Source organism: Bos mutus, chromosome 12 (assembly GCF_027580195.1).
Source record: "Bos mutus isolate GX-2022 chromosome 12, NWIPB_WYAK_1.1, whole genome shotgun sequence".
NCBI classification, from domain to species: domain Eukaryota; kingdom Metazoa; phylum Chordata; class Mammalia; order Artiodactyla; family Bovidae; genus Bos; species Bos mutus.
Genome location: NC_091628.1, coordinates 28260072 through 28286245, shown reverse-complemented (window position 1 = coordinate 28286245; position 26174 = coordinate 28260072). Strand labels below are relative to the sequence as shown.

General features: G+C 33.0%; 1 protein-coding gene across 4 annotated transcripts in view; it reads left to right on the top strand.

Annotated features, from left to right (window-relative positions):
- PDS5B (PDS5 cohesin associated factor B) overlaps positions 1-26174 on the top strand; it is a 183483-nt gene that overhangs the window by 78131 nt on the left and 79178 nt on the right. For all 4 annotated transcript variants that reach the window (XM_070380439.1, XM_070380440.1, XM_070380437.1 and 1 more), the window contains exons 7-13: positions 5391-5471; positions 9792-9932; positions 12039-12154; positions 15154-15248; positions 18430-18575; positions 20738-20889; positions 22108-22221. In XM_070380439.1, the coding sequence (XP_070236540.1) occupies positions 5391-5471; positions 9792-9932; positions 12039-12154; positions 15154-15248; positions 18430-18575; positions 20738-20889; positions 22108-22221 (845 nt within the window). The remainder of the gene's footprint in view (positions 1-5390; positions 5472-9791; positions 9933-12038; positions 12155-15153; positions 15249-18429; positions 18576-20737; positions 20890-22107; positions 22222-26174) is intronic.

Here is a 26174-nt window from a genome sequence, read left to right as displayed (position 1 = left end):
TAAAAATGGTCATTGAGATCAAAATCTTTATTGGACTGTAACAGACATTTAGAGAACTAGGACATAGATCTGAGGAAATTATACAAATACAGTGAGATAAGGAAAACAAAAGATTCTAACAGGTGAAAGAGAGACTGGAAAGGTCCAGTATATCTAAAAGTGATAAAGAACACCAAATAAGAATGGAAACAGAAATTATATGCAAGTATATATTTGCTTAACATTTTCTAGAATTGATGAGAAGCATAAATTTATGAGTGAAGTAACAAAGGGTCATGATCAGAATATAAACAAAACTCAGTGCAGACACATCCTGGAGAAATTGTAGAATGCTGAAATAGAAATAATGTATTCATACAAAGCATCCAGAGGGGAAAAGCATAGCCCTGACAAAGAATAAACCTTAAAGTGATGACTGACTTCTCAGTAGCAAGGACAGATGCCAGAGGATAATGGCCCTGTATTTCACAAAGTGCTAATAAAATAACTACACAGACACAGTTGCTATCCAGTTTGAGTGAACTTAAGACATTAAATATACAACTTGTCAATATACCCTTCCTGAAAGAACTACTACTCTTCAAATACTTTAGAATACTGGAAATTGAAACTTGAAAGAAGTGAAATGTAAGTAGTAGTGGTGAGCAACAAAATGCTCTAAGTAAGAACTGATATAAAGCAAAAACAATAGTAGTAAAAATTGTACTTATTAATTAAAGGGATATTAACAAAATGGTCCTAAACCACAGGATAAAAATACCATGTAAGATTGAATGACTTAATGGAGTCAGTGAGTGATATGATCCTGGTGATGATCAGGAGGATAAAGCTGTAAAAAATTTACTTTGGACTTTAAATGAAATACTTTTGTTAAAATTTTAAGGATTACAATGCAGGGAAGAATTAAAATAAATGTAAATGGACCAAATTTACTACTTCAGGTTATCAGATTAGATTAAAAATAATCCACCTGGTCATTGTTAATAAGAGATAACAAAAATAATTTCATCAAAGGTGACACTAAAAGGATGGGAAAAGTATTTGCCAACACATGCTAACTGAAGGAAAACTGAAGTAGCTTGTATTGATTTTAGGTAGTATAGTCTTTAGTGGGTAGAGAAGGGATTTATACAGTGATAAATTATAGTGCTAAAATGATATCTAACTTGCAATTACATAGGCTAAAAATATTAATATATAAAGCATATATTGAAAAATTATAAGGACAAACTCACAATTTGGTGGGCCATTTTAAAAACTTCCCAGTAATTATAAATCTAATAGACTAGTGGTTCTTGAGGATTTTAAAACACAAAGCTAACAGTGCTGTGGCACTCATAATTAATCTGTCAAAGGAATAAAGCATAATGGAAATTACTAGATATTTAGAAATGATCATTAAATGATATATATTGAATCCTCTGGGATTCAAGTTAAACATTTTGAATACAACTTTATAGTTTTCAGCTCAAAAAGTTATAAAAATATTGTTAGAGTGTACAAATGGTAGAAGAAAGTAAACAATGAAGAATGGAAGTTAATCAAATGGAAAACACAGTGACTGATTTCAGAAAAACCAAAAGTTGGTAATTTAGGTCAGATCAGATCAGATCAGTCGCTCAGTCGTGTCCGACTCCCTGCGACCCCATGAATCGCAGCACGCCAGGCCTCCCTGTCCATCACCAACTCCAGGAGTTCACCCATACTCATGTCCATCAAGTCAGTGGTGCCATCCACCCATCTCATCCTCTGGCGTCCCCTTCTCCTCCTGCCCCCAATCCCTCCCAGCATCAGAGTCTTTTCCAGTGAGTCAACTCTTCGCATGAGGTGGCCAAAGTACTGGAGTTTCAGCTTTAGCATGATTCCTTCCAAAGAAATCCCAGGGCTGATCTCCTTCAGAATGGACTGGTTGGATCTCCTTGCAGTCCAAGGGACTCTCAAGAGTCTTCTCCAACACCACAGTTCAAAAGCATCAATTCTTAGGCACTCAGCTTTCTTCACAGTCCAACTCTCAAATCCATACATGACCACAGGAAAAACCATAGCCTTGACTAGACGAACCTTTGTTGGCAAAGTAATGTCTCTGCTTTTGAATATGCTATCTAGGTTGGTCATAACTTTCCTTCCAAGGAGTAAGCGTCTTTTAATTTCATGGCTGCAGTCACCATCTGCAGTGATTTTGGAGCCCAGAAAAATAAAGTCTGACACTGTTTCCACTGTTTCCCCATCTATTTCCCATGAAGTGATGGGACCAGATGCCGTGATCTTCGTTTTCTGAATGTTGAGCTTTAAGCCAACTTTTTCACTCTCCACTTTCACTTTCATCAAGAGGCTTTTGAGTTCCTCTTCACTTTCTGCCATAAGGGTGGTGTCATCTGCATATCTGAGGTTATTGGTATTTCTCCTGGCAGTCTTGATTCCAGCTTGTGTTTCTTCCAGTCCAGCGTTTCTCATGATGTACCTGCATATAAGTTAAATAAGCAGGGTCATGTCAAATCAGAAAAAGGGAGATGGTATTAATAAACAGTTTTAGAATGAAATGAAGAACAACAAACATTAAAAAGATCAAAAACAATTCCATGAACATTATTTTATGCTAACATATTTGAAATTGGTCAGATTTCTAGAAAATATAACTTGCCAGTTTTTTCTCAAGAGAGAAAATTTTGAATAACCTTTAACCAGTAAAAAAATTAATTGGTTTTAGAAACTCTGTCCATAAAACAAACAAACTCTTCCTCCCAAACAACCATAACAGTAATAATAGTAATAGCCGCAGGACTCAAACTGAGCATGCTGCTGCTGCTAAGTCGCTTCAGTCGTGTCCGACTCTGTGCGACCCCATAGATGGCAGCCCACTAGGCTCCTCTGTCCCTGGGATTCTCCAGGCAAGAATATTGGAGTGGGTTGCCATTTCCTTCTCCAATGCATGAAAGTGAAAAGTTAAAGTGAAGTCGCTCAGTTGTGCCCGACTCTTGCGACCCATGGACTGGAGCCTACCCGGCTCCTCTGTCCATGGGATTTTCCAGGCAAGAGTACTGGAGTGGGGTGCCATTGCTTTCTCCGCAAACCGAGCTTAAAAGAACTTAAAACTCATCACTAGCAGATTTCTATTAATCATTTAAGTGCCATGTAATCCTGATATTTAGAAAGTTTTTCCAGATTGTAAAAAGGAAGGCATATTCTACAATTCACATTATAAGCAGAATATAATCTTCATGGGAAAACTAGACAAAACCCAAGTGCAAGAAAGGAGGATAATTTAATTTAAAATGGCAACCCACTCCAGTATTCTCGCCTGGAGAATCCGAGGACCAGAGGAGCCTGGTGGGCTGCCGTCTGTGGGGTCACACAGAGTCAGACACGACTGAAGTGACTTAGCAGCAGCAGCATACTCATGTAAATCCAGTATAAAATAGCAATGGACAATATCTAGAACGATACAAAGTAATATTGGTAATGAGCAAATTGACTTAATTTTAGGAATACAGAGATGGTTAATAGTAGGCTAAGATATTTGTGGAAATTAACAGAGCAAAGAGAAAAAAATATCAGTAGATCTATAAAGGAAACTATTTGCTAAAATTCAGTATAACTTATGATAAAGAATATTAGCATATTTGAAATAGAAAGTAATTTCTTTAACCTTATAAGGTTGTATATGGTACTGCACTTAATGGTGAAATGTGAGGCATTCTCTTTGAAGTTAGGGATATTATAAAAATGTCACTTCTACTCAGGAAAGAAACAAGTATGCTGTTTCTAATCTACGTTAACTGGAGGCCTTAAGTTGGTGGAATAAAACAATACAAACAAAAGATAAAAAAGGATTAGAAAGAAGAAACAAAACTGAAATTATTTGCAGATGTTCTGTTCTGACTGCTTGTACAGAAAAAAAAATGTACGAATTAGTTTCTAGAACAAGTAAGAAAATTCTGCAGTTGCTAGGTATAAGATCAATGTATAAAAATCTGTTAGTGTAATTTGGAAAAAAATTTTATTTGTAGCTTTTAACAAAAACTTGAGCTACTTAGAAATTTAATAACACTGTACATGACCTTAGTGTTGAAAATTATTGCAGTTGATGTAAAAGTATAAAAGAACACTTCAGTATGTTGCATGATTTGTTACGTTTATGTGATGGGAAACTCAGTATCATAATAATGTCATTCCTCTGCATACTAATAGATAATCCAGTCAAAATAGATATTGTGAATGTGTGTGTATGTGAGCATGTGTGTTTAGTTGGACAAATTGGTTTTTGAAAAAGAGTAAGAAAACGGGGACTTACCTTAACCTGATGTTAAGACATTGCTTCCATATGTCTCTTTGACTGTAAAATCAGGCAGTAATAGTAATAGACCAAGGGACATATGGAAGTAATGGATACTTTACAAATAGATACATAGTTGTATAGAAACTTGAGTATGGATATTACAGGGAAGTCTCTGGAGGGAATAATGGACTTTAATGTCCATGTGGAAAATAATACAAGATTCTTATTTCACACCATGCATAAAAATAAAGTACAGGCAGAATACAGATCTAAATATGAAAAGCCAGTGTTTAAAGTTTTATCAAAAAATATAAAACAACAAATTAACATCAGTGTAGAAAGAATTTTAAAAATGTAGAGAGAACACAAGCCAAGTAGTGGAGAGAGCACAAGCCAAATAGGAAAAGATTGATATATCTGGTTATATTAAAATTAAAAGTTCTGTGTCCTAAGACACCATAAGCATTGTAAAAATGTAACTCTAAGATATGTTGTGCATATAATTGACAGATATTTAGTGGATAGAATTTATAGAGAAACTTCACACGAATAAGGCAAAACAGCTCATTTGAAAAATGGTAAAGGTAGTATTTATAGAAGATTATTTCTTTTATGTGCAAGGAGCCATGTACAAAACAATTTAATGTCTATGGATAGGAGAATGAGTAAATAAGCTATAGTATGCTATATGGGCTTCCCTGGTGGTTCAGACAGTAAAGAATCCTGCAGTGCAGGAGACCCAGGTTCAATCCCTGGGTCAAGAAGATCCCCTGGAGAAGGAAATGGCAACCCACTCCAGTATTCTTGCCTTGGAAATCCAATGGACAGAGGACCCTGGCGGGCTGCAGTCCATGGTGTTGCAAAAGAGTCAGACATGGCTTAGCGACTAAGCATGCCCATATTATGTATTAAAATACTAAATGGGGATCTTAAGATCTACTAGACTACTTAGTCTTCAGAGAAAAGTGTCTTTGCTGTCTCCCTTTTATTCAAATTGAATTTTAGAGTTTTCTCATTCATTTATTTACTTAAGAGTAGCTTTTTGAATACAGGTAACATTTCTTTTTCATATTTAGTGGTGTATAATATAGGTATTTTTCCCCTCCACCCTCAGAATTTAAACAAGCAAGCATACGATTTGGCAAAGGCTTTACTGAAGAGGACAGCTCAAGCTATTGAACCATATATTACGAATGTAAGTCTTCCTTGTCCAATTGGTTATCAGAAAGAGTAGCCAAAATTTTAAAGACTGCTTGAAGCAGAATTTTGGCAAGTAGTACATACTTCAGGATTTTTATTGTTTTAATCATTAAGTGTATTTTCTTTCCCCTTCTTATTTAAAATTGTTATTGGTTAATATTTTCTAGATTACCTCTATCTTTTTGTTCATTTTCTTCTTTCAAATTGTGTAGTAACTAAAACAGTTTTTATTTTGGTTAGCAAACTATACTGTTTTATTGTTGGAAATTGAGTTAAATGTAATTAGATAAATCATATGGAACTTTTCATTATTCAGAGAAGTTGCTTACAGCTTTTTGGAAATTAAATTGATTTGTACAAGAAGAAGATATGAACTAATATCAAGACATAAAAATTGAAGGCAAGTATGAATGACAGCAGTGTGGTGAAAGTTGCCTATCTTATTCTCCTTGGGATAGATTCCATATAAATCTACCTTTTCTGAGAATGGGAAAGAATTGCAGTGAAAAAGCCCTTTCATTATCATCTCAGGTCTACTTACTGAAGATTGACCTTCTTCTCTGTTTTCAGGAGAAATGTATTCTGTCTGTTAGGTTCACTGATAGAAGCTTGTTGAGGTTTTATTTTACCCCCGCAGTTCTGGTGAGCTGCACAACTCTAGATGGCACCATTCACATTGTATTCCATGTGAATTGGTTCCATCCAATGGAGCAGATCCAGAACACAGTCTTGATGTTGGCCTCTGGAATTGTGTAGCAGGTCTGTCTCCACCCTGCCTTCCACTTTTATCCACATCTGAAAATGTAAAGTATGTAAATATGTCTTCTTGGAAAAATTTAAGAAGGAAAGTCTTTTGTAATTATGTATTTAATTTTCTAGAAGTTTATTGAAGGAGATTTTTTTCTTGAAGCATACAAAATTTAATTTGGTATATAAAAATGTATCATGGAAATGGAACAATACCTTGGTAAATTCCAGTCTTCGTTGCTGGCTTACTGCTTAAATAGTTGTAAGCACGTGATGATTTGGAAAAATGTATTTGATTTATAAAGAAACTGTTTTGAAGAGTGAACTTTGAGAAACTGGAGACTTGAATTATGTAATCTGTCTGAATAGCTCCAGTAAGATTTCCAGGGAATTCTTAAATACTGATTTCTGCAAGTTTTGTGAGTGTTGTGTATTGGCTGGAATAAATTGCTTAGATTGAGTGGATTGAGTTCTGTTTGTATGACACAATGGCACTTGAAATCTGTAGAGCCACATTTAAGCATTATTAAGTACTCTTATTAAGTACCCCTTCCCTTTTCCTTTGCTTCAAGTGCCTGTGAATGATTGTCTCCATGGATTTTAGATACACTAGGTGAGCTCCTCCTGGTGGTCACTTATTTAAGCTGATACTGCCAAGCCAGTTTTTTTAGGGAAACACTTTTTCTGATGCCGTTTTCTGGTACAAAAATAAGAAAATAACACTGTATACTATGTTGGTATGTTTTCTAGGATTGGGAAAATAAACATTTGATTGGGTAATAAAAAAAACATTTGGAATAGAATGAGGTGATTAGGTTCATTATACTGTTCTCTCAACATCTGTGTATGTCTGAAAATATTTATGATAAAAGCTAAAAGAAAGATAAAAACACTTCTAATAATCCCAGATATATCAAGGTAAAAACATTTCCCTGTCACTTACACCTTATGTTTCCTGCTCTTAGTTCTTGCTACAGATAATAGACAGCCCACTCTATACTTTGTCTTTATCAGAAGCTGGGGATGGGGGCAGGAGGTACAGGATGAGTAGAATGGTCTGAGCACACCTTCAGTTCCATATTTATTCCAAGTACTCTGTCACTATTTTCTTCTCTCTCCCTGTTTTCCTTTTTTTCTTGTTCCCCTGCTTTATTCGATAGTTGGCTAATATGTCGTTAAGAATTGCTTTTTTCCCCTTCTCCTGTTCTCCCTTCTAAATCTACTTAAGTTTTCTACTGCAGACCTCTACAATTACATGTAAAATACTTTCTGGTGAGCTTAATTGTCTTGTGGGGTTTTAGTACAGTGTAAAAATCATTCTCAGTCTTTTTGGACTTGTACATGTAAAGCCACTGTTCATTTATCTTCCTAGTAGAGAACTAACAAGCAAAAATAGAGGTAGGCTATCAAGGTAATATAACCCCACTTCTCTCTTTTTTACTTGTGTCTTTTTTCACTCTCATGCATATAGACACATTGAAGTTTTTTTTTTTTTATAGATAGTGATGTTTTTATATATAGAACTTAAGAAGTCATGTTGGTGTTACAAGTTATTTTTTAAAATAGAATTTGTAATTTGACAACTCACAAAACTAAAAAGTACATGTACGTAATTAAAAAGGTACAACAGTATCAAAAACAGAAAGTACATAGTGACAGTTCAAAAAATTCCCTATATGGATCACTTCTTGGTAATATTACTTTTTACCAGATCTTTTTAATGGCAGGTTTTAGGGGATGGCACAAAATTATTTTGTTGCATTGAAAAAATATGTTGTTTGTCTTGATATAGTTAAAATTTGGTTAAATTGCTTAATCTCACTTAGTGTCAGTTATTTTGTAACTAAAGTTGATCATCTAAATTTAAGGTAGAATTTCTTACCAGTGTTTAACTTATTCCCCTTACTTCTTTCATCAGGAGGCAGTTGTTATTTAACGTTATGTGAAAATTAGTTACCATTTGTAATGGAAAGACTCATGTTTTTTAGAGGGAGATACTTCAGTCAAATATGTATTTGCTTCTTCTGCTGAAGTATACACCTCAGGAAGTTGTTTTACTTATAGTTGTATCATAGTACCTGTTACACATCATTCATTCATTTAAACTGAATTTAAACTGTCAGGCATTGTACTAGGCTCTTGTTATACAGCAAAGACTGATTTGGAGATACGTGGAGATTGTAAGTGTCAAATAAATGTTTTTGATGAAATTTGTAAGAAGTTAAACGAGGCAATGTTTTTTTTCCCCCACTTCCATTTTCAAATGAGCTTTCCCAGACTGATGGAAGTTTTTCCCAGACTGATGATTTGAGCACCAAGGTGGCCAGATTGAAAAGAATTATCTTTTGTTAAGGAAAGCTATATTTATTTTTAAACAGGAGAAAGTTTTTGAATGGAAAAAAAAAAAAGCCATTTTATCTTCAATTTGAATGAGAATTTAATCTTTGATGTCTTGAAATTCTTTTCACACAAAATTGATGAACATCACAGACAAACAACTTATTTTTAAAACCAATAAATAATAGTAGAATAGAATTTTTTATTTTCTTCCCTCATGGTTAGGTAGTTTGTACAGGTTCATAAGTCCAAAGAACTTCATTTAAAAACAACCCAAGAACTACAGGCCAGCAGAGAAGATGTTGAAATGGAAGTCTTTGACTGTACTTTCCAGATAGAAAACCTAATTAAGCCAAGTTGTATGTTAATTGTCACAGAAAGAAGAGATCAGAGCAGTTTGTATGATGTAGAGAATACTCAATGCCTTTTTCAAGGAGATAATATGTAGGATATTCTGTGGGTTAATTTTTTTACATCTTTGGAAGACTTTAAATAGATAGGAACTTGATCATTACGCCATGGGGTTTTTTTTTTTTTTACCATTTTCAGTAGTAATGTGATAAATGTTTTGAGTGTAGAAGGTAGTGCTGGCTGCTTATAGAAGAAATATGTTCACATTTGGATTTTCTTTTGTTTGTGTGTGCTTTTAATTGGAATTTAATTAGTGCTATAAACCTTTGTGTGGGTGTATATGTATATACACATTGTTTATCAGAATATAAAAGAAGATAAAAAGTATTAGACGTTGTTTTACATTGTAAATATAAAATTACATATTTTAAAAGTGGCATTGGCTCCTACTATGAAGGTGTAAGGCTTTGTCTTCCATGCTGTTCTCTCCCATACTGCTGTGATGAACAAAATGTGATCCTTGCCCTTAAGAAATTTATCTAGTAGAGAAACTAAGACGTGTATGCAAATAACTGTGATACACAGTAAAATATGGTAAGTACCATAATGGGGAATAAAATGTGTTTGGTAAGTAGGATGTTTATTGATATGCTAATTGATAAATCAATAGAAATTTCTTGTCTTTTACTATGTATGAGATGAATTCTGTGTTTTATCTTTTTTGGTGATCTGTAGTGGTTTCCCACCTTCTGTTAGAAAACATTTTGATATGCCTGTTTTGACTTTGTATAGAATATTAATGAATTTAATGAAATAATAAAATTTCAGAAAATTCACTTTATCCATGGTACTTCTATTAATAAATTTTTTTTCTCAAAAGTTTTTTAATCAGGTTCTGATGCTTGGGAAAACATCTATCAGCGATTTGTCAGAGCATGTCTTTGACTTAATTTTGGAGCTCTATAATATTGATAGTCATTTGCTGCTCTCAGTTTTACCCCAGCTTGAATTTAAATTGAAGGTAACTATTGTAAAAACATGGTTTTATCAACTAGATTAGCAAAAACCATTATTTGTGGCTTTTTAATCCTTCAGTGGTTTTAACTGAATGTTCTAAGTGTGATGGTGTATTACTGTTACTTATTTACATGTTTGTGCCTTGCCTGTTTGTGTATTGCTAGTGGCTGTCATGGTGCCTAGCAGATTGAATCTGCTTATAATTAATGATTAGCAGGATGAAAGTTTTCCAGTTGATGTTTTCTGGGTTGTGACTAATTTTTTCGTTTCTAAGGCATAGTTTATAGTGGTTCCCCAGACCCTTTGATTGTGCCATAAAAATGGTTTAGAGTCTGTTATCCACATAGGGTGAAATATTTTTCTTTATGAGTGTTATCTTTGCTTGCCTAGCCTGTATCGAAAGTGCCTTTGCTTTTCAGGTGACTTTCTAGAATCTATTGCCTTGGCATTAAATTATGCCATCAAATTGAGTTTCATTTGCAGGTTTTGGGCATATTTTTCTCTTTCAGATTGTTACATAAAGATTAAATAAATCTGGTTATAATTAATACTTTTTGATGAACCGCACTGTACCACCCAGAAAAGTTGTTAAATGATTTATGTGTTGTTTCTTGTTTCTAAAATTTTGAATTTGTCTCTTTGAAAGCTACAGAATAATCTGTGTTGATAGTGTAATTACCTCCAAAATGCAGCAAATAATTATTTTATTCTGGGTATCTTTTTGATGTATTTGCCAACTGAGCCATTTGATTCACTAGCCTTCCTATGCCTCCTCTTTTCATATCACTAACAATTTTGATGAGGCTGAAGGCAGTCATACCTTTAATTATTTGTTGGCTTGATTTCATCTAATAAAAATATTAAATACTATAAGAAATATAAGAATAGGAAATTAGCATTGCTGCTTCCAGCAGATTTAACATCCATTATGGGAGGGAGAGGAAAAATCCATATCTATCTAATAAGAGGCCGGATATTATAAGTATCATAAAAGATACAAACAGCATACAGTTAAAGCAAAGGGAACAGCATGCAGAAACACAGAGAGGTAGGAAGGTGCTGAGTGAATTTGCAGAACACAAATTACAGTTTCGTGGTTGCATAAAGTCAGTTTAAATCATCCTTGTCTGCCCATTAGAATCTTTACCTGTGGAGCCTTAAGAAACAGACAGATGTGCAGGCATTAACCTAAATCAGAATTTCAGGCAGTGGAGTTCAGAGATGAGTTTTTGGTTAGCTGTTTTTATTTTTAAAAGCTTACAGGTCATTCTAATGTTCAGTCAGGTTTGAAATGTACTTTTTTGGAGGAATAGCGAAAGAAATAATAAAGAGGAGTCAGGTCATATCATAGTCTTTAAATGCTTGGCTTTGGCATTGGTTTAAAATTTTAAAAGAAATCTATACAGTGCCATCTAAGTAACTTGATTATTAATGCTTTGTAACAGTCTCACATTTTGTGTTTAAGTCTAGTATTGTGGCTGGCTCATTCATTTAAATGTTGTCATGTATTAGAGGCACCAAAATCAATAATGAAGTTTGATTTCTTATCTGCAGAGTACTGTGTTGTATGTATAACAGAGACTTTAGTTTTCTTATCTGTGAGGCTTCATCACATTGTTAAACACCATTAGGAATCTGCTGTATGTAGATGAACTGACTCTCCTTTTGGGAGATTTAGTGCTTATTTATTTCTACAAAGGGCTTAAACAGTCATACATAATTCTCTCTTTACTGTAGGCTTGGCCTCTGTCAGTGTCTATTCTTAAAAACCACGGATAGTTTTTCAAGGGTCCCAAGTTGGTTTGATGTGAATTAGTTTTTGATTTTGAATGGAAACAAGCCTCAATTGTAGGCCAAGCCATTAAGTGTTAATCAAACTTGGGGGTGAATTTTCATGTAGAGGAGTACTCCTTTAATGTAATTTGAGATGATTAGAGCATTGAAGATAACATTTAATTCTGTGAAAAATATATTGAACATTTTTTTGTGTATAATTTTTCAACTGAAATTCATAGAAAGTTTTCAAGGTTTTTTAAGGGAAATAATGGGAAAAATTATTCTGAGTATATCTACCTCATGGTTGTAAAGCTGTGGTTGTGTTTTGTTTTAGAGCAATGATAATGAGGAACGTCTTCAAGTTGTTAAACTACTGGCAAAAATGTTTGGGGCAAAGGATTCAGAATTGGCTTCTCAAAACAAACCACTTTGGCAGTGTTACTTGGGCAGGTATATGATTTTGGTGTCCTATTTTAAAGTAATATGTGTTTATGTCTACTTATTAATTTAAAACATGGTAGGTTCATGGTAGCATCAAAAGACTTGAAAGATTCAGAGGTGATGACTCCTATTCTTATCCAATTTAACCCATCTGTTTTTGACCTGGGCAAAAGTCAGGTAGAGAATGACTCCATTTGGAGGATAGAAATTAGTGTTAAATTAATAAACTTGTGTATCAATTGTAAAAAAAAAAAAAAAAAACTTAACGTGTATGCTTTTCAAAAAAAATAAAATAAAATAAAACAACATCCACATTTAGGATTTTTTTGTAAATGAAGGATTTTGTATTTTGAAATTTTTGATGCTTATAGTGATTGGCCATGTTTACAAATTCCCCTTCTTTGTCTTCAGAAAAATTTTTTTTTTAGTAATTTTTAAAAGATGATATATTTAAATTAAAAAAAAGATGATATATTTAAATAGCCATCTTACAAAGTATTATAATCATGAAATGGAAGTGTATTATTACATAGCGGTGATTCATTCCAACTGCAAATACATCATTGTGAGATATAGCCCCTCCACAAAAAAAAAATTATATTTAGTTAGATTATTTGGAGATTTGTAAGGATAAGAGTATCCATAGAATGGGTAAATAAATGATTGTGTATGTTTCCCCTACTAACCTCCTTTCTACATTTCTTATGATAATGAAGAATTGATAATCTGGGCTTTCTTGTATGCTTTTAATGATCTACAAACCTTCTGAAATTGGTTGCAAAATTTGAATGTGTATGTGTATTTTTTTGTGTGAGGAATTTATTACTTTTCTAAAGATGTCCCTGATCTTGAATATATTAAAACCACTTCTCAGTGTCCTGGCTGAAACCTACTTTGACCTTGAGGATAGAGGAGGATTCCACCCCCCACCCCCTCTTTTTTTATTATGCTTATAACAAATAATGCAGTTAAGTCATAAATAAACAAGTAAATAAGATTGAATCTTATTCTATTTTCTTTGTATTGAAATATTTGCATTGTTACTGCCATTTTTCTTTCTATTTCACTACCAGAGCCATCAGTGATTATAATACATTTAATCTCTTCTGGACTTGTTTTTTCTAATTTGTTAAATGAAGAGATAAGCCTTTATACATTTAAGCGCTAAATTTTTTTTTGATTTCTTATTTCTTATGTAGCTCAATAATAATATTTAACAAGGCGTGTTAAGCTGATAAATCTTAGCCCATTGTCATTTTGAGTTTGATTTCTGGATTTTTTCACCTTAATAAGCAAGAGGGCACAATATTTTATGTTTAAATTATGCAACTACTAATAAAGTCAAAATGTATTTTATTTGATGTGTTAAAAACAAAAAATATAATTTTACGTAAAGACATTTAATATATCTTTAAATCAGGACTTGGATTCACCAGACCATTGTAGAATTTTAATTTAAATTTGTTACCTTTTTATTATATTGTAGTTTTTCCTTGTATTATTAATGGCATAAACAATCATATATTACCCATTTTAAGGAGCTAGAGTATTTATTTAAAGATGTCTTTTAATGGTTATATGGTACATGTTTAGTTGAGAAGGTAGAGTACATAGATTGAGTATTTAGATTCAAATTACTCAGGAAACCATATGAGAATAAAGACTAGATTTTATGTAACTTTTTTTGAGTATACTTCATGAAGCATTTTGTTTCCCATAATATTAAGCTTTTATGAGTAATTTGTTACTCATTCAGTAGACTGCTATTTATCTTTTTGTTGCTAAATTTTGTCTCTTACGGTATTAGGTGGTATAAGATTGGGAAACTTTTTGATCTCTGAGAATTAAGACATCCAAAAATGTTGAATGGAAAATCTTGTTCTTCTTACTCAATGTATTTTTTTTTAATCTCTGTTTTGTACTTCATAATGAATTTAGGTATATTATAGGCTTTGAACATTGGTGGTTTAGAGATAACTAGACTATATGTTTCCTGATGGAGGAACATGATACTGTATCCAGTAGTTTTGCTTTAAAAAAAATGAACCTGAATATGATCAAATCTGTAGACCTGATTACTAATTTGCAGGATTTAGGAGAGAGGGGAACCTGGTAGTTGACATCAGAATGATAAGATTAGTACAGTCTAAACTGTGAAAAGCCACTACACACATAAACACAAAACAGTTGGTTCACCAGGTTATAAGGGAAAAGAAAAAGAGAGGGGAAATATAAAAGTTAAAGATAGTTAACACATCAGCCAAAAAGTTTTAACTTTCCAGAGATGCATACTGAGATACCTACATTTTTATGTAAACATTTGATGTTAATATTTTAAATTTTTAATATTTTTTAATATTTTAATTTTTGAATTAATTTTAATATTTAAAATTTTAATAATTAATTGAATCTTTAATATTTTGAAAACGTGAGAGTCATTAATTTAGTTGATGTTAGTGTAATGTTAGTTAATGTTAGTGTAAATAATTATGATGGTTAACTATAATAGATAGAAGTAATTATTGGCACAATTTTAAAGTCATAAAATAATACAGGGTTTAGTACAGGATCTGTGAAACATTTGTGAATGTTCTCTATTTAAGAAAGAATAATTTGAGGAAGAGTTCTCATTTCAATATGGGATTTAATAATGTATCCATGAACTATGTATATACTTAACACTTGCATAAGCATATATATTTGAAAGTATAATATTTATAGGAAAAATTTTGTCATTCCAGTTCTTATTTTTGAGCCTAATGTGTATTGTTTAAACATGCTGCCAAAAGTACATAGTTCTCACAGGAGATTGACCTAGTTTAATATAAAGGTTCCATAGCATTTGTACATACATAGTTTACAAATCTTTGTTAAGATATTCTTTTATGCTTTGAATTATGCTGTATATTTTTTCTTTTAATTAGAGAAATAAATATAAATCAAGTGCAGATTGAACACATCTGTTTCTCTTATACTAAAGATTACTCTGTGCTTTTGTATTTTTTCAGGTTTAACGATATCCATGTACCAATCCGCCTGGAATGTGTGAAATTTGCTAGCCATTGTCTCATGAACCATCCTGATTTAGCAAAGGACTTAACAGGTAGTTTATACCCATAATGGCAAATATTCCTTGGTGCTCTTTGGAGAAAAAAAAAAGATAGGCTTTATGTATAGGACAAAAACCTTCTGTTTTGTACCTTTTTTGTGATTTTAGTGGGTGAAGTCTTCAAATTCACCATCATGGTAGTTACTCTCTGAAGCTGGAATTTTGCCTCCTAGTACATAGGCTACAATCACATACATAAAAAGTAGTGTTATCAGAGGCAGTGTTGGTTTCTTAATTTAAGAGCAATTCTGAAAGTATTTCAGACATTCAGATTTGAATAGGTCTTGACTTTGAATACATTATAAGACTTCAGTGGTCTTTAATATTTTGAAAACTTATGTGAGAGTCATTAATTTATAAACTAACCATGCTTAATGGAGATAACTTTCCTGAAATCTGTAAATTCATAAGGTATTTCACTTTTTATAGTAATGGGAATATTATGTATCTGCTGCTAAGTCACTTCAGTCGTGTCCGACTCTCTGCAACCCCATAGACGGCAGCCCACCAGGCTCTGCTGTCCCTGGGATTCTCCAGGCAAGAACACTGGAGTGGGTTGCCATTGCCTTCTCCATTGTGTGAAAGTGAAAGTGAAGTCGCTCAGTCGCGTCTGACTCTTAGCGACCCCATGGACTGCAGCCTACCAGGCTCCTCCATCCATGGGATTTTCTAGGCAAGAGTACTGGAGTGGCTTGCCATTGCCTTCTCATTATGTATCTAACTGTTGCCAGATATGAAATCATGAAATAGTTCAGAAAATATAGATGAATATAGCAGCCACTGTCTTCCTCAGAAATGTTAGTATTTTGCTGTATTAGTTTAGGAGATTAAAAGAGAAAAAGAAAATACATTTTAGATTGTATTGTAGATACAGTTGAAACACTTTTCACAAGGGATTCTTTTTTCCTACTTTAAGTAACTTCTCTATTAAATTTGGTCTACAACCTGTTCATGTTTTTCTATGTTGCATGTGTACGTATCTATAAATTATATGTAGTATTCTTAAAGTGATTTAAAAATTTTATTGAAAATATATATTGAATTTGACATAGTTGAACTTATTCCTATGATCTTATTTTGTGTTTTCTATTTTACACACCTATTCTTTGCTTCTCTTATTTCTATTTTTCCTCTCATCTGCTCAGTGTATTTTCTTCTCTTTTTTCTGTTTTTATCCCCATGGGCCTGAAAGTTACATTCTCCTTCATGCTTTCACCGCATAGTTGACTAATTAAGTCTAAAGTTAATCAGAATACTAGCTTCTTTCTGAGCAATCAAGGACCCTTGAATACTTGAACTCTGAGCAGTCTCTTCCCCAACTTTCATATTATTGGTTATTATTATTGGGTTGGCCTTCAGGTTTTTAACTTAAAAATAAAACACACACTTTGCATTTACCAAAAACTTTATTAAACTTTATATTCACTGTGAACTTTATTTAACTTCATATTCACTGTTTTGTTTCCCAACCTTCTACCATTTTTCAGGCAACTTCATAATTTCATCTTTTCAAAACTTTATCTTTTTGAGCAAACAACTGTTTCAGGTGCCTTTTACAGTCATCCACAGAATTGAAAATTTTTTTTTGTAAAGACTGAAATAAATGGAAAACCAAAGGTACAATGTCTGGTGAATAATGCAAGGAATCAGAACTTACCAGCCAATCTGTAACAGTTTTGGCCTGGTCATCAAGGAAGCATGCAGTCTTGCATTATCCTGATGGAAGACTGTGTTTTCTGTTGACTGATTCCAGATGCTTTTTGTTGAGTGCTGCTTTCAGTTGGTCTAATTGGGACCAGTACTTGTTGGGATTAATTATTTGGTTTTCTGGAAGGAGCTTATAATAAAGGACTCCCTTCCAGTTCCACCATATATACAGCATCACCTTTGGATGAAGACTGGCCTTTGGTGTCTTGTTCTGCGATTTCTTCTGTTCTGTATTATTGTACTGTATTATTGTATCCACTTTTCATTGCCTATCACACATACTGTCTTTCTCACTGTTTGAAATAATTCCATTTGGTAGAGAATGCTCAAGGTGGAGGAGCTTAGGACCTGGGCATTGGTTTTATGAGCTTTTACATTGTATTTGTTAACTGTTCATTTATTGAGTAGTAAATCCATTTACAATCATAAGCACTGTGTGTTGTTTATAGACATGGCTATATATGTTACTCCAGATCCGAACAACAAAATTATATCTTACTAGTCTTCTAATTAAAAAGCTGAATAATAATTTATGTTCACTTGTGGTGAAAGTGAAAATGAAGGTGCTCAGTCTTGTCCGATTCTTTGCAACCCCATGGACTATAGCCTGCCAGGCTCCTCCATCCATGGGATTTCCCAGGGAAGAATACTGGAATGGATTGCCATTTCCTTCTCCAGGGGATCTTCCCGACCCAGGCATCAAACCTGGGTGTCCTGCATTGCAGGCAGACTCTTTACCATCTGAGCCACCAGGGAATATGTTCATTTATGGTACCTCTTCCTTAAGCCTAATATATCATTACTGAAGATTGTTCATTTTTTTTTTTTTCAGTTTTCTCAGTGCCAGATCTGAACTCCCATGTTTTTTGCTTTAATATTCTCCTCCAGTCTCTCATAATTGCTTAATGTTTCATTTCTTCTGTCATCCCTTTGGTCTTTCTTTTAGTTGAGTTAAGTGGAATTGTCTTATGCTCTTGCCTGTAATCCTGTTTTTTTGCTGCCATTAAATTAACTTAATCTTTCAATAACCTCACTAAGGGTTTGCTTAGTTAAGGGAGATAGAAACTTATATTCTCTAGTCTTTTCCCAACAGAACCACTTGACTTGAATATTTTAACCATTAAAAAAAAAGTGAAATATTGATATACTTCTTGATTCATTTATGTGGCTTGTTGAATTAATGAGCCTAGGAACTCCTAAGTCATCCACCCTGCCCCATAGATGGGGAGGGGATTTACTACTCAGTTGCATGTAAACTACTGTATTTTGACTGAAGGACTAACCTTCCTTCCTTCTTCCTTCTCTTTCTTCCTTTCTGTCTCTCCTGCTACTAATATTTTTTGAAACATTAAACTTTCTACTTAGGTTTTGTTGTGGTTGTGGTTTACTTTCAAAGGTCTTATGCAATCTTTTAAGACATTTTAATTATCAAAGTTCCATTTTAATAAAATAAAATTTTATCTTTCAGAGTATCTTAAAGTGAGGTCACATGACCCTGAAGAAGCTATTAGGCATGATGTTATTGTGTCTATAGTTACAGCTGCTAAAAAAGATATTCTTCTGGTCAATGATCACTTACTTAATTTTGTGAGAGAGAGAACATTAGACAAACGGGTAAGTAGGAATAATAATTACTAGTAGGTTTGTATTTTGAATACTCGAAGTTTTAATAGAGTTTCACTTGCAAATATTGAGATTTAAATGAAATTAGCTCTTTTTTGGGGGGCAGCATTTTAATATCTAAAATAATGTTTATAAGAAGGTTTTACATTTTGTTACATTAAATTTTGTTCATATTATTTGTTCATCCTCAAATGGGACAGGTCTAAGTGGTAGATTAGTCAGATATTTAACCTGTACACTAATCTTAATAAGTGACTTTGTAAAGAACTCTGACACAACTTCTCTTTTTCCTTTCATACGGGTATCAATTCATAGTCCTCTAGCTGATTGTATTATAATTTCTATGGAATAGAAAATAAAAGATGTTTTCAACATGGCAAAGCTAACCCGAGCAGAGCAGCATGCTTCTCGCCTACTTTCCATGACCCCAGACCTTCTTCCTTGAGCACCAAATAGCTCCACTCATTAGTTAGTGGTTTTCGAACAGGGGACTGACTGTGTCTTGATGTGTTTGTATTCCTTGTTGCCTCGAATGTATTCGGTGCTTAGTATTTCAGTGAATATTCATTCTCCCCTCCTCCCCATAGCCTTTCCTTCATGGCATGGATTTTATAGACTTAGACTTAAGAGTAATTTTGGTGAAAGATGAAAATCTTTGATGTATTTAGGGGTTAATTGGCAAAGAAAGCAGGAGGCTTGTTGGTAGCTATGAATAACTTTAACCAGGCAAATACTTTACAACATTGTGACAGTTGCTTACAGGGTTGATTGTGCTCTCTTCATCATTTAATTCTCTCTTTGATCATGCTGGTTGTGGGTGGAGAATAGATGGACAGGAGTTGCATGGTTTTCTTGTGAAATCTGTAGGTATTTAGAGCAACTTATAAGTTTAGACTTGTCTTTATTGAATATATCAGTAGGGTACTAAACAATGAAAAGGCCAAAAGTTGTAAAGGAAGAAAAAGAGGTTTGCATCATGCTAGGGTGACAGCCTTCCGAGTAATCTTTTTCATGGTCAGAGTTCGTGTGTTGTTGGGATCATGCTTCACATGTGTTTGATCATCGTGTTGTGTTCATTGTAGGACTGTTGGGGTCATTCTGTATATATTGAATACCAAAATGTTGTTAAATGTATTTACATTATTGGTAGTATTACAATTTGCTCTGTATCTTTAAATTCTCCCTAAAACACCAGTTTCAGGAACTAGAGGTAAAATAGGAAATTGGATATACAGCTTTTACAAATGTATTGAATTTTGAGTAAAGCTTTTGAAGTCTTTTATTTCAGTGTTTTTGCAATGGATGGACGAAATAAGGACTACTCTTTACTGTAATTAAAAGAGAAACCAAAAGAAAAATGTTGCTATGACTGCAAAGGATAAATGAATAGTCTTTGCAGATTCGTGAAGTTCTAAATATTACTAACATCCTACTGATTACAGTGCTGTAAAATTTAAGGTTAATCTCATACCGAGATAATTAATGTTAGATATATAGCAGATACGTACTCATTTAAAAAAATAGTTTGAATATGTTATTCTGACACCTGAATGTCTTTCCCAGGTAAATGAACCACTAATGTGTCTTTACATTCAGCATCTGATAAAGCCACTATTCTATGTACCTTTACAAGTATGTTTAATATAGACCATAATTTGGAAAAATTCTATAAGGAATAGCGCTTAACTGTCTTTGCCTTTTAAAAGTTGGTGTAACATGTTTTCCCTCACTAATTCTAAATGACATTAAGTAGATTGTGATTAAAATTTGTTTTTAGAGGTTGGTAAGGGTCTAAGATATCAAAAGTGAAATTGCTCAGTCGTGTCCGACTCTTTGCGACCCCATGGATTGCAGCTCAAGAGGCTCTTCTGTCCGTGGGATTTTTCCAGGCAAGAATACTGGAGTGGGTTGCCATTTCCTTCTCCAGGAGATATCAAAGCATTAAAATTATTTATATATTAATAGATGTCTATGCTTGATGCAGTAAATATTAAAATAGTATTTTTTCATAGTTATTGCAAATTAACATCTAGTAAGTGAGGTATGATTAAAATATATTGTGTAAAGTAAATAAAAAAGGGGGTAACTAAACTTGAAGGAATTAATATAAGGAGGCATTTTTGAATTATTAAAAAAAATGTTTTTATTTTAAGTGGAGAGTACGCAAAGAAGCCATGATGGGACTTGCCCAGATTTATAAGAAATATGCTTTACAATCAGCAGCTGGGAAAGATGCTGCAAAACAGATTTCATGGATCAAAGACAAATTGCTCCATATATATTATCAAAATAGTATTGATGATAGGTAAGTTAAAAAGACCATAAGTAAAATGTTTGGTGCTTTTTGGTTTTATATAACTTGTTGAGCTGTTGTTTTAGGTGAACTATTTTTTTTTTTTTATAACTTTAAACTCCATCTTTGGTTTTTACTGCAAGTTAAAAATTTTGAGTGACTAGTTGCTTTCCTGCCAAAGCCATAAATGAAGTAGTGATGTACATATAACTTTAGGGATGGATACATCTTTTATGGTCATTTTCATATACTGTATTTTAATGGAGTAATATTTGAAAGTAGAAATGTATGCAATTATAATTTAAATTTTGTTTCATAGGTAATTGTATTATAAGGATTCACATTGTTTTTCAAATAAAAGTCAAATATACACCTTTTATATTTAGGCATTTTAAATAAAAACAGTTCCTACTTAAGGCTAAAAAATAATTTATAAATTTATATATAAAAACACATTATCTGAATATAGTCTTTGTGTTTTTTTATTCCAGTATATAAGATTAGATATTGTATGGAACCTATCCATTCTATAGTTAGTAGACTTGTAAATCCTGCTTGCAGTCTGCATTGACTTGATGAATTTTTAGTGGGGTCCAAATGATCTTACCCATAAGGATCAAAATAAGAAAATTAAGAACCAGTAGAACATCTTAGAATTTTAAGAGGTATAGGAAGTAGAAACTCTTAGGTTGATACTATCTAAGAAATTTCACAGTTACTATTTTTAAAAAATTGACATTTTTAAGCTTTTTGAGCATGTGATAATGCACAGAGATTTGCATTTTGATTTGGTAGCTCCCCTTTCCCCTATTCTTTTTGTTCATCTAGGTCGTTTTTCATGATGATCACTATGGAAACTCAGAAGACAAATATTTCCTTGTTAGTTTTAACTTAGATTAGAATTTGTCACTTGGAAAGTTCTAGTGTAGTTTTTTAACCCTTTATTATTTAGCTAATGAAATTGATCCCCTAGTACATAACTTGCCCAGGGTCATGCAGAAGTAGCTATCTTTGCTAGGTATAGGAGCTTTCTTGTATATCCAGCTACCATTTTTTTTGTGGGATGGGGGAGGCTCTTCTTGTTAAAGAAATCTTTTGATTTGCAAATCTCATCTCCACTCAGAAAGAAGAAGCTCTCTTATATGTATTTTTATATGTTTTAGAAATTTATATACATATGTAATACACATATTTATAGAAATTAATAGAGTACTTTATGTTTTTTCATAGATTGCTTGTTGAACGGATCTTTGCTCAATACATGGTCCCCCACAATTTGGAAACAACAGAACGCATGAAATGCTTGTATTACTTGTATGCCACCCTGGATTTAAATGCAGTGAAGTATGTTTCAAATGTCAAACTCTGTTCTCTCCATCTTTTGCAGTATACTGGATTTTATGGAAATGAAAACAACTGTATTTTTAATGTCGACAGTTTATGTAATGTACATTGTTTAAATGGTGAGACACAATAGAATACTTGGATATTTTTTCAGAAAGTACTGCTACTAACATGGGATTAACAAGGATTTTTGTAACTAATTGAAAAACAGCTGATTGATTGGGTAGCTTTTAGGATTTAGTTTTTTCTGTTATCTCAAGAAATATTGATGTATTTTTTGTTTTCTGCTTATATTCCTTAAGGCATCAGAAGGGTCCATATTGTGAAAGTAGTACTTTCTTATTTTTACCTGATACCGATTTGAATTATAGTGTAAACCAGTAGGATACATATTTTTGTGCTGCATAATCTCAACAGGTGTTATAGTTTTGCATAAATGTAAGCAAAGATATATTTTTATGACCATGTTTCATTCAAAAAGTGCTTTTGACGGCCTTTGTAAAGAATTGGCACTTTGTACATGGAAGAGGAATTGCCAGTTGAATTGTACTGAGGCTTAGGAAATTGAGGCCTGGAGATTGATATGCTCTAGGTTTCAGAAAGTATAGATCCTTAGTATTCTAGTAAATGGGTAACTTAACCCTCAGCTAATGGGGTTTACAGATGAAGAAATTAGAAGTCTAGGGAGCTGTACCTAATTTTCATTCCTGTCACAGCTTAATCGGATTTTTCACTTCACTTCCCCCATGGAAATTGTTACATGTCTGTTTATATCTTTTACAGAAATGTAGAGAAAAAGATTGTAGGAGAGAAAATGTACATTTCTTAATATTGACTGTATTTCAGGCACAGGAATGTATGTTAACTGTGTCTGCTTTCCTGCTGCAATTGGCAGAGTTGGGTAATTTCAGCAGGGACCTTATGACCCACAAAGCTTGTGAAATTTACCATCTGGCCTTTTACAGAAAAAACTTGGCAACTCCTAGCATAAGTGATATTTTTTCTGTTTTCCACGTGATAAACTGAATCCCACAGAGATCAGTTAACTTGCATAAAATTATGCAAGTAGTAAGAGACAAGGCCAGAATTTGAATTCAGTTCTACCTGGTTCCAAAACTCATTCTTTTTCCATGCATATTGTAAAATATGTTTCCACTGTATTTAATTGATTGTAAAACCTTAAGTTTTCATATGCCAACATCTCTGAAATTGGAATGCATCCTTTTCTTCATGGCGCAGTTGATGGCCTCTTAGCATGGATGAGGTATGATATATATATGTATATCCCTTTTGGAACAAACTATTTTAAGTCACAGCCAGTCTAGATGCCTTGAGTCAGTTCAGCTGTCATTCATGAGTAGTAATGAATTACAGACATTTTTAAGCAAAAAGTGAGAGTTCACCACTCATAGATCCTACTTGAAAAAATTACTAAAGAATAAAAAAGGAAACTAAATCCAGAAGGAATAGGATAGTTTTCTTAAACGAGTGTTGGGATCTGTATTAAAAAGTAGGTTAGCATCTAGGCTGACATTGAGTCAACCTACGACAATTTGTGAGCTCGTGAGAGTCCCTGAGATACCCTTTTCTTTCCCTGGGAGGGGGCACACTGTCAGATAACAACATGTTAAGATGGCAGGTAGTGTTCTGATGTTCTTTTGTCGTATAAGAGTGAGGACAGATATGACATGTTGATTCATTAGACCAGCTATACCTATTAAAAATTTGAGTCACCCCTAAAAAAATTTCAGTGTATAACTTGCAAACCCATAGGAGCAAACAACTAATGAAACCGTTAATACCAGAAATGGAAAAGAAAATTTAAAAATTTGTGAATAGAATACACAAAACATAAATGTTTCAGAACTAAAATAATATACTGAAAATATATTTTGAGATATACTGAAAAATAATTTCATGGAAAAGCTGAAAGTAAATTCCAATCTGTAGATCAATTGATTTCTACAAAAATGGCTGGTTAGTGCATGAATACTTATCTCTTTTAAGTTAAAATAAGTAAGGTAGGGGTGTGTGTGTGTGTGTTTGTGTGTGTGTGTGTGTATAACATTTTTGAAATTATTTTTTAAATCAACTTTTTGTAAAGTTTCTTTATACATTCTATAGACTAAAACATTTGTCAGGTATGTGCACAATATATCTTAGAGCTTATAGTTATGTTTTTAACAATGCTTATGATGTCTTAGCACATACGAAAGTTTTAATTTTATTTATTTTTTATTTTTATTTTTTTTTGCAGTGGTTTTATTTTTTTTTTTTTAATTTTTAAACTTTACATAATTGTATTAGTTTTGCAAATATCAAAATGAATCCATCACAGGTATACATGTGCTCCCCATCCTGAACCCTCCTCCCAAAAGTTTTAATTTTAATATAACCAAATATATCAGTCTTTTTGGTTTTGCTTGTGCTCTCTCTGCATTTTAAAAATTCTTTTCTATGCTGAGGTTAATTTGTTGTTTTATATTTTTGAATAAAATTTTAAAGATTTGCTTTTCAGATTGAGATCTTTATTCTTCCTGTAATTTATTTTTTGCATGATGTAAAATAAAAATCTTATATTATTTTCTACATGGATATTCAAGTCCATTATTCTCTCTAATGACTTCCCTGTAATACCCACACTCTCAAGTTTCTATACAACTGTGTTATCCATTTGTGAGTTCTCCATTAATTCGATTTGTCTCTTTGTCTGTTACTTCCTATTAATCAACTTTTTCGAATTAACTGACCAACTATATACCTGATGGTTTTTAACAGTTTATTACTTATTCTTTACGTTTTGTCTGTGGTTATTTTCTCCAAAAGTCTTTACATTCACTGTCATGAAGTATTTTATGCACCCAAAGAAATGATGAGTTTTGAAGCATAGTAATAACTGTCTATGAATCTACCACCCACCCTCTTTCATCCTCCTTCCTCTCAGGAAACCACTAACCTTAATTTTGTGTTTCTCATTTCCTTTTAAAGAATGGTTTTATTATATGTATATATGTATCCCTTAGTTATATATTTTTTGGTTTTGATCATTTTTGAACTTTATAAAAATGGAGTGATTGTGGGTATACTCTTCTGCGATTTTTTTTTCACACCATTCTGTAATGTTCCTAAACTTCATCCACTCTCTCTACAGAGCTTATGGGTCATTCATTTTCACTGAGGTATTGAATTACTTTGTCATTATTCCACGGTTTTATTCCATCATCTTGACATTGCAGATCTGAGTGCATGGAAAGAATGGACATTTGTGTTGTTTCCATTTTTTAATAATGCAAATAATGCCTCTGTGAACATTTTCCAGTTTAGTAAACATGCAAGAACTTCTCTGAGGTATAGTTGTGAATGGTTCTCAGATTTGACTACATATTGGAATCATTTGGAAAGGTTTAAAAAACACTGACACATGAATCTCACCCTCAGTTTGTCATTTAATTTGTCTAGTTTGTAGTGTGTGCATTGGGGTTTTTAGAAAAGCATTTCTGGGGATTCTAATGGGCAGACAAGGTTTAGGATCATTGGAGTTACAGCTATGAGTGGAACTGCTGAGGATGCACATTTCCAGCATTATAAACTAGTCAAATCATTTTCCAATATGATTATACTAATTTATACTCTTGCCAGTGGTTTCTAAGTTTCTCCATCCTCTGTCTGGCATTTTATTTTTTGTGAATCTTTTGGGTATGAAATTTTGTCTCATTTTCTTTCCATTGTCCTGAATACTAATGATGTTGATGTTTTACTTAATGTTTCTGATTTCACCACAGTGCTCACTACTCTGTATTATAATGCCTGTCCTACTTCATGCATTTGTATTACCATTCAAACCCAGAAAGTCATTTGAATTTATGACCTCTAATTAGTTTGAATGGTATTTAAAATAGCTCCTGTGTAACAAGCAGGTTCCTGCTAAGAATTTGTTTGGTAAGGATTTTTAT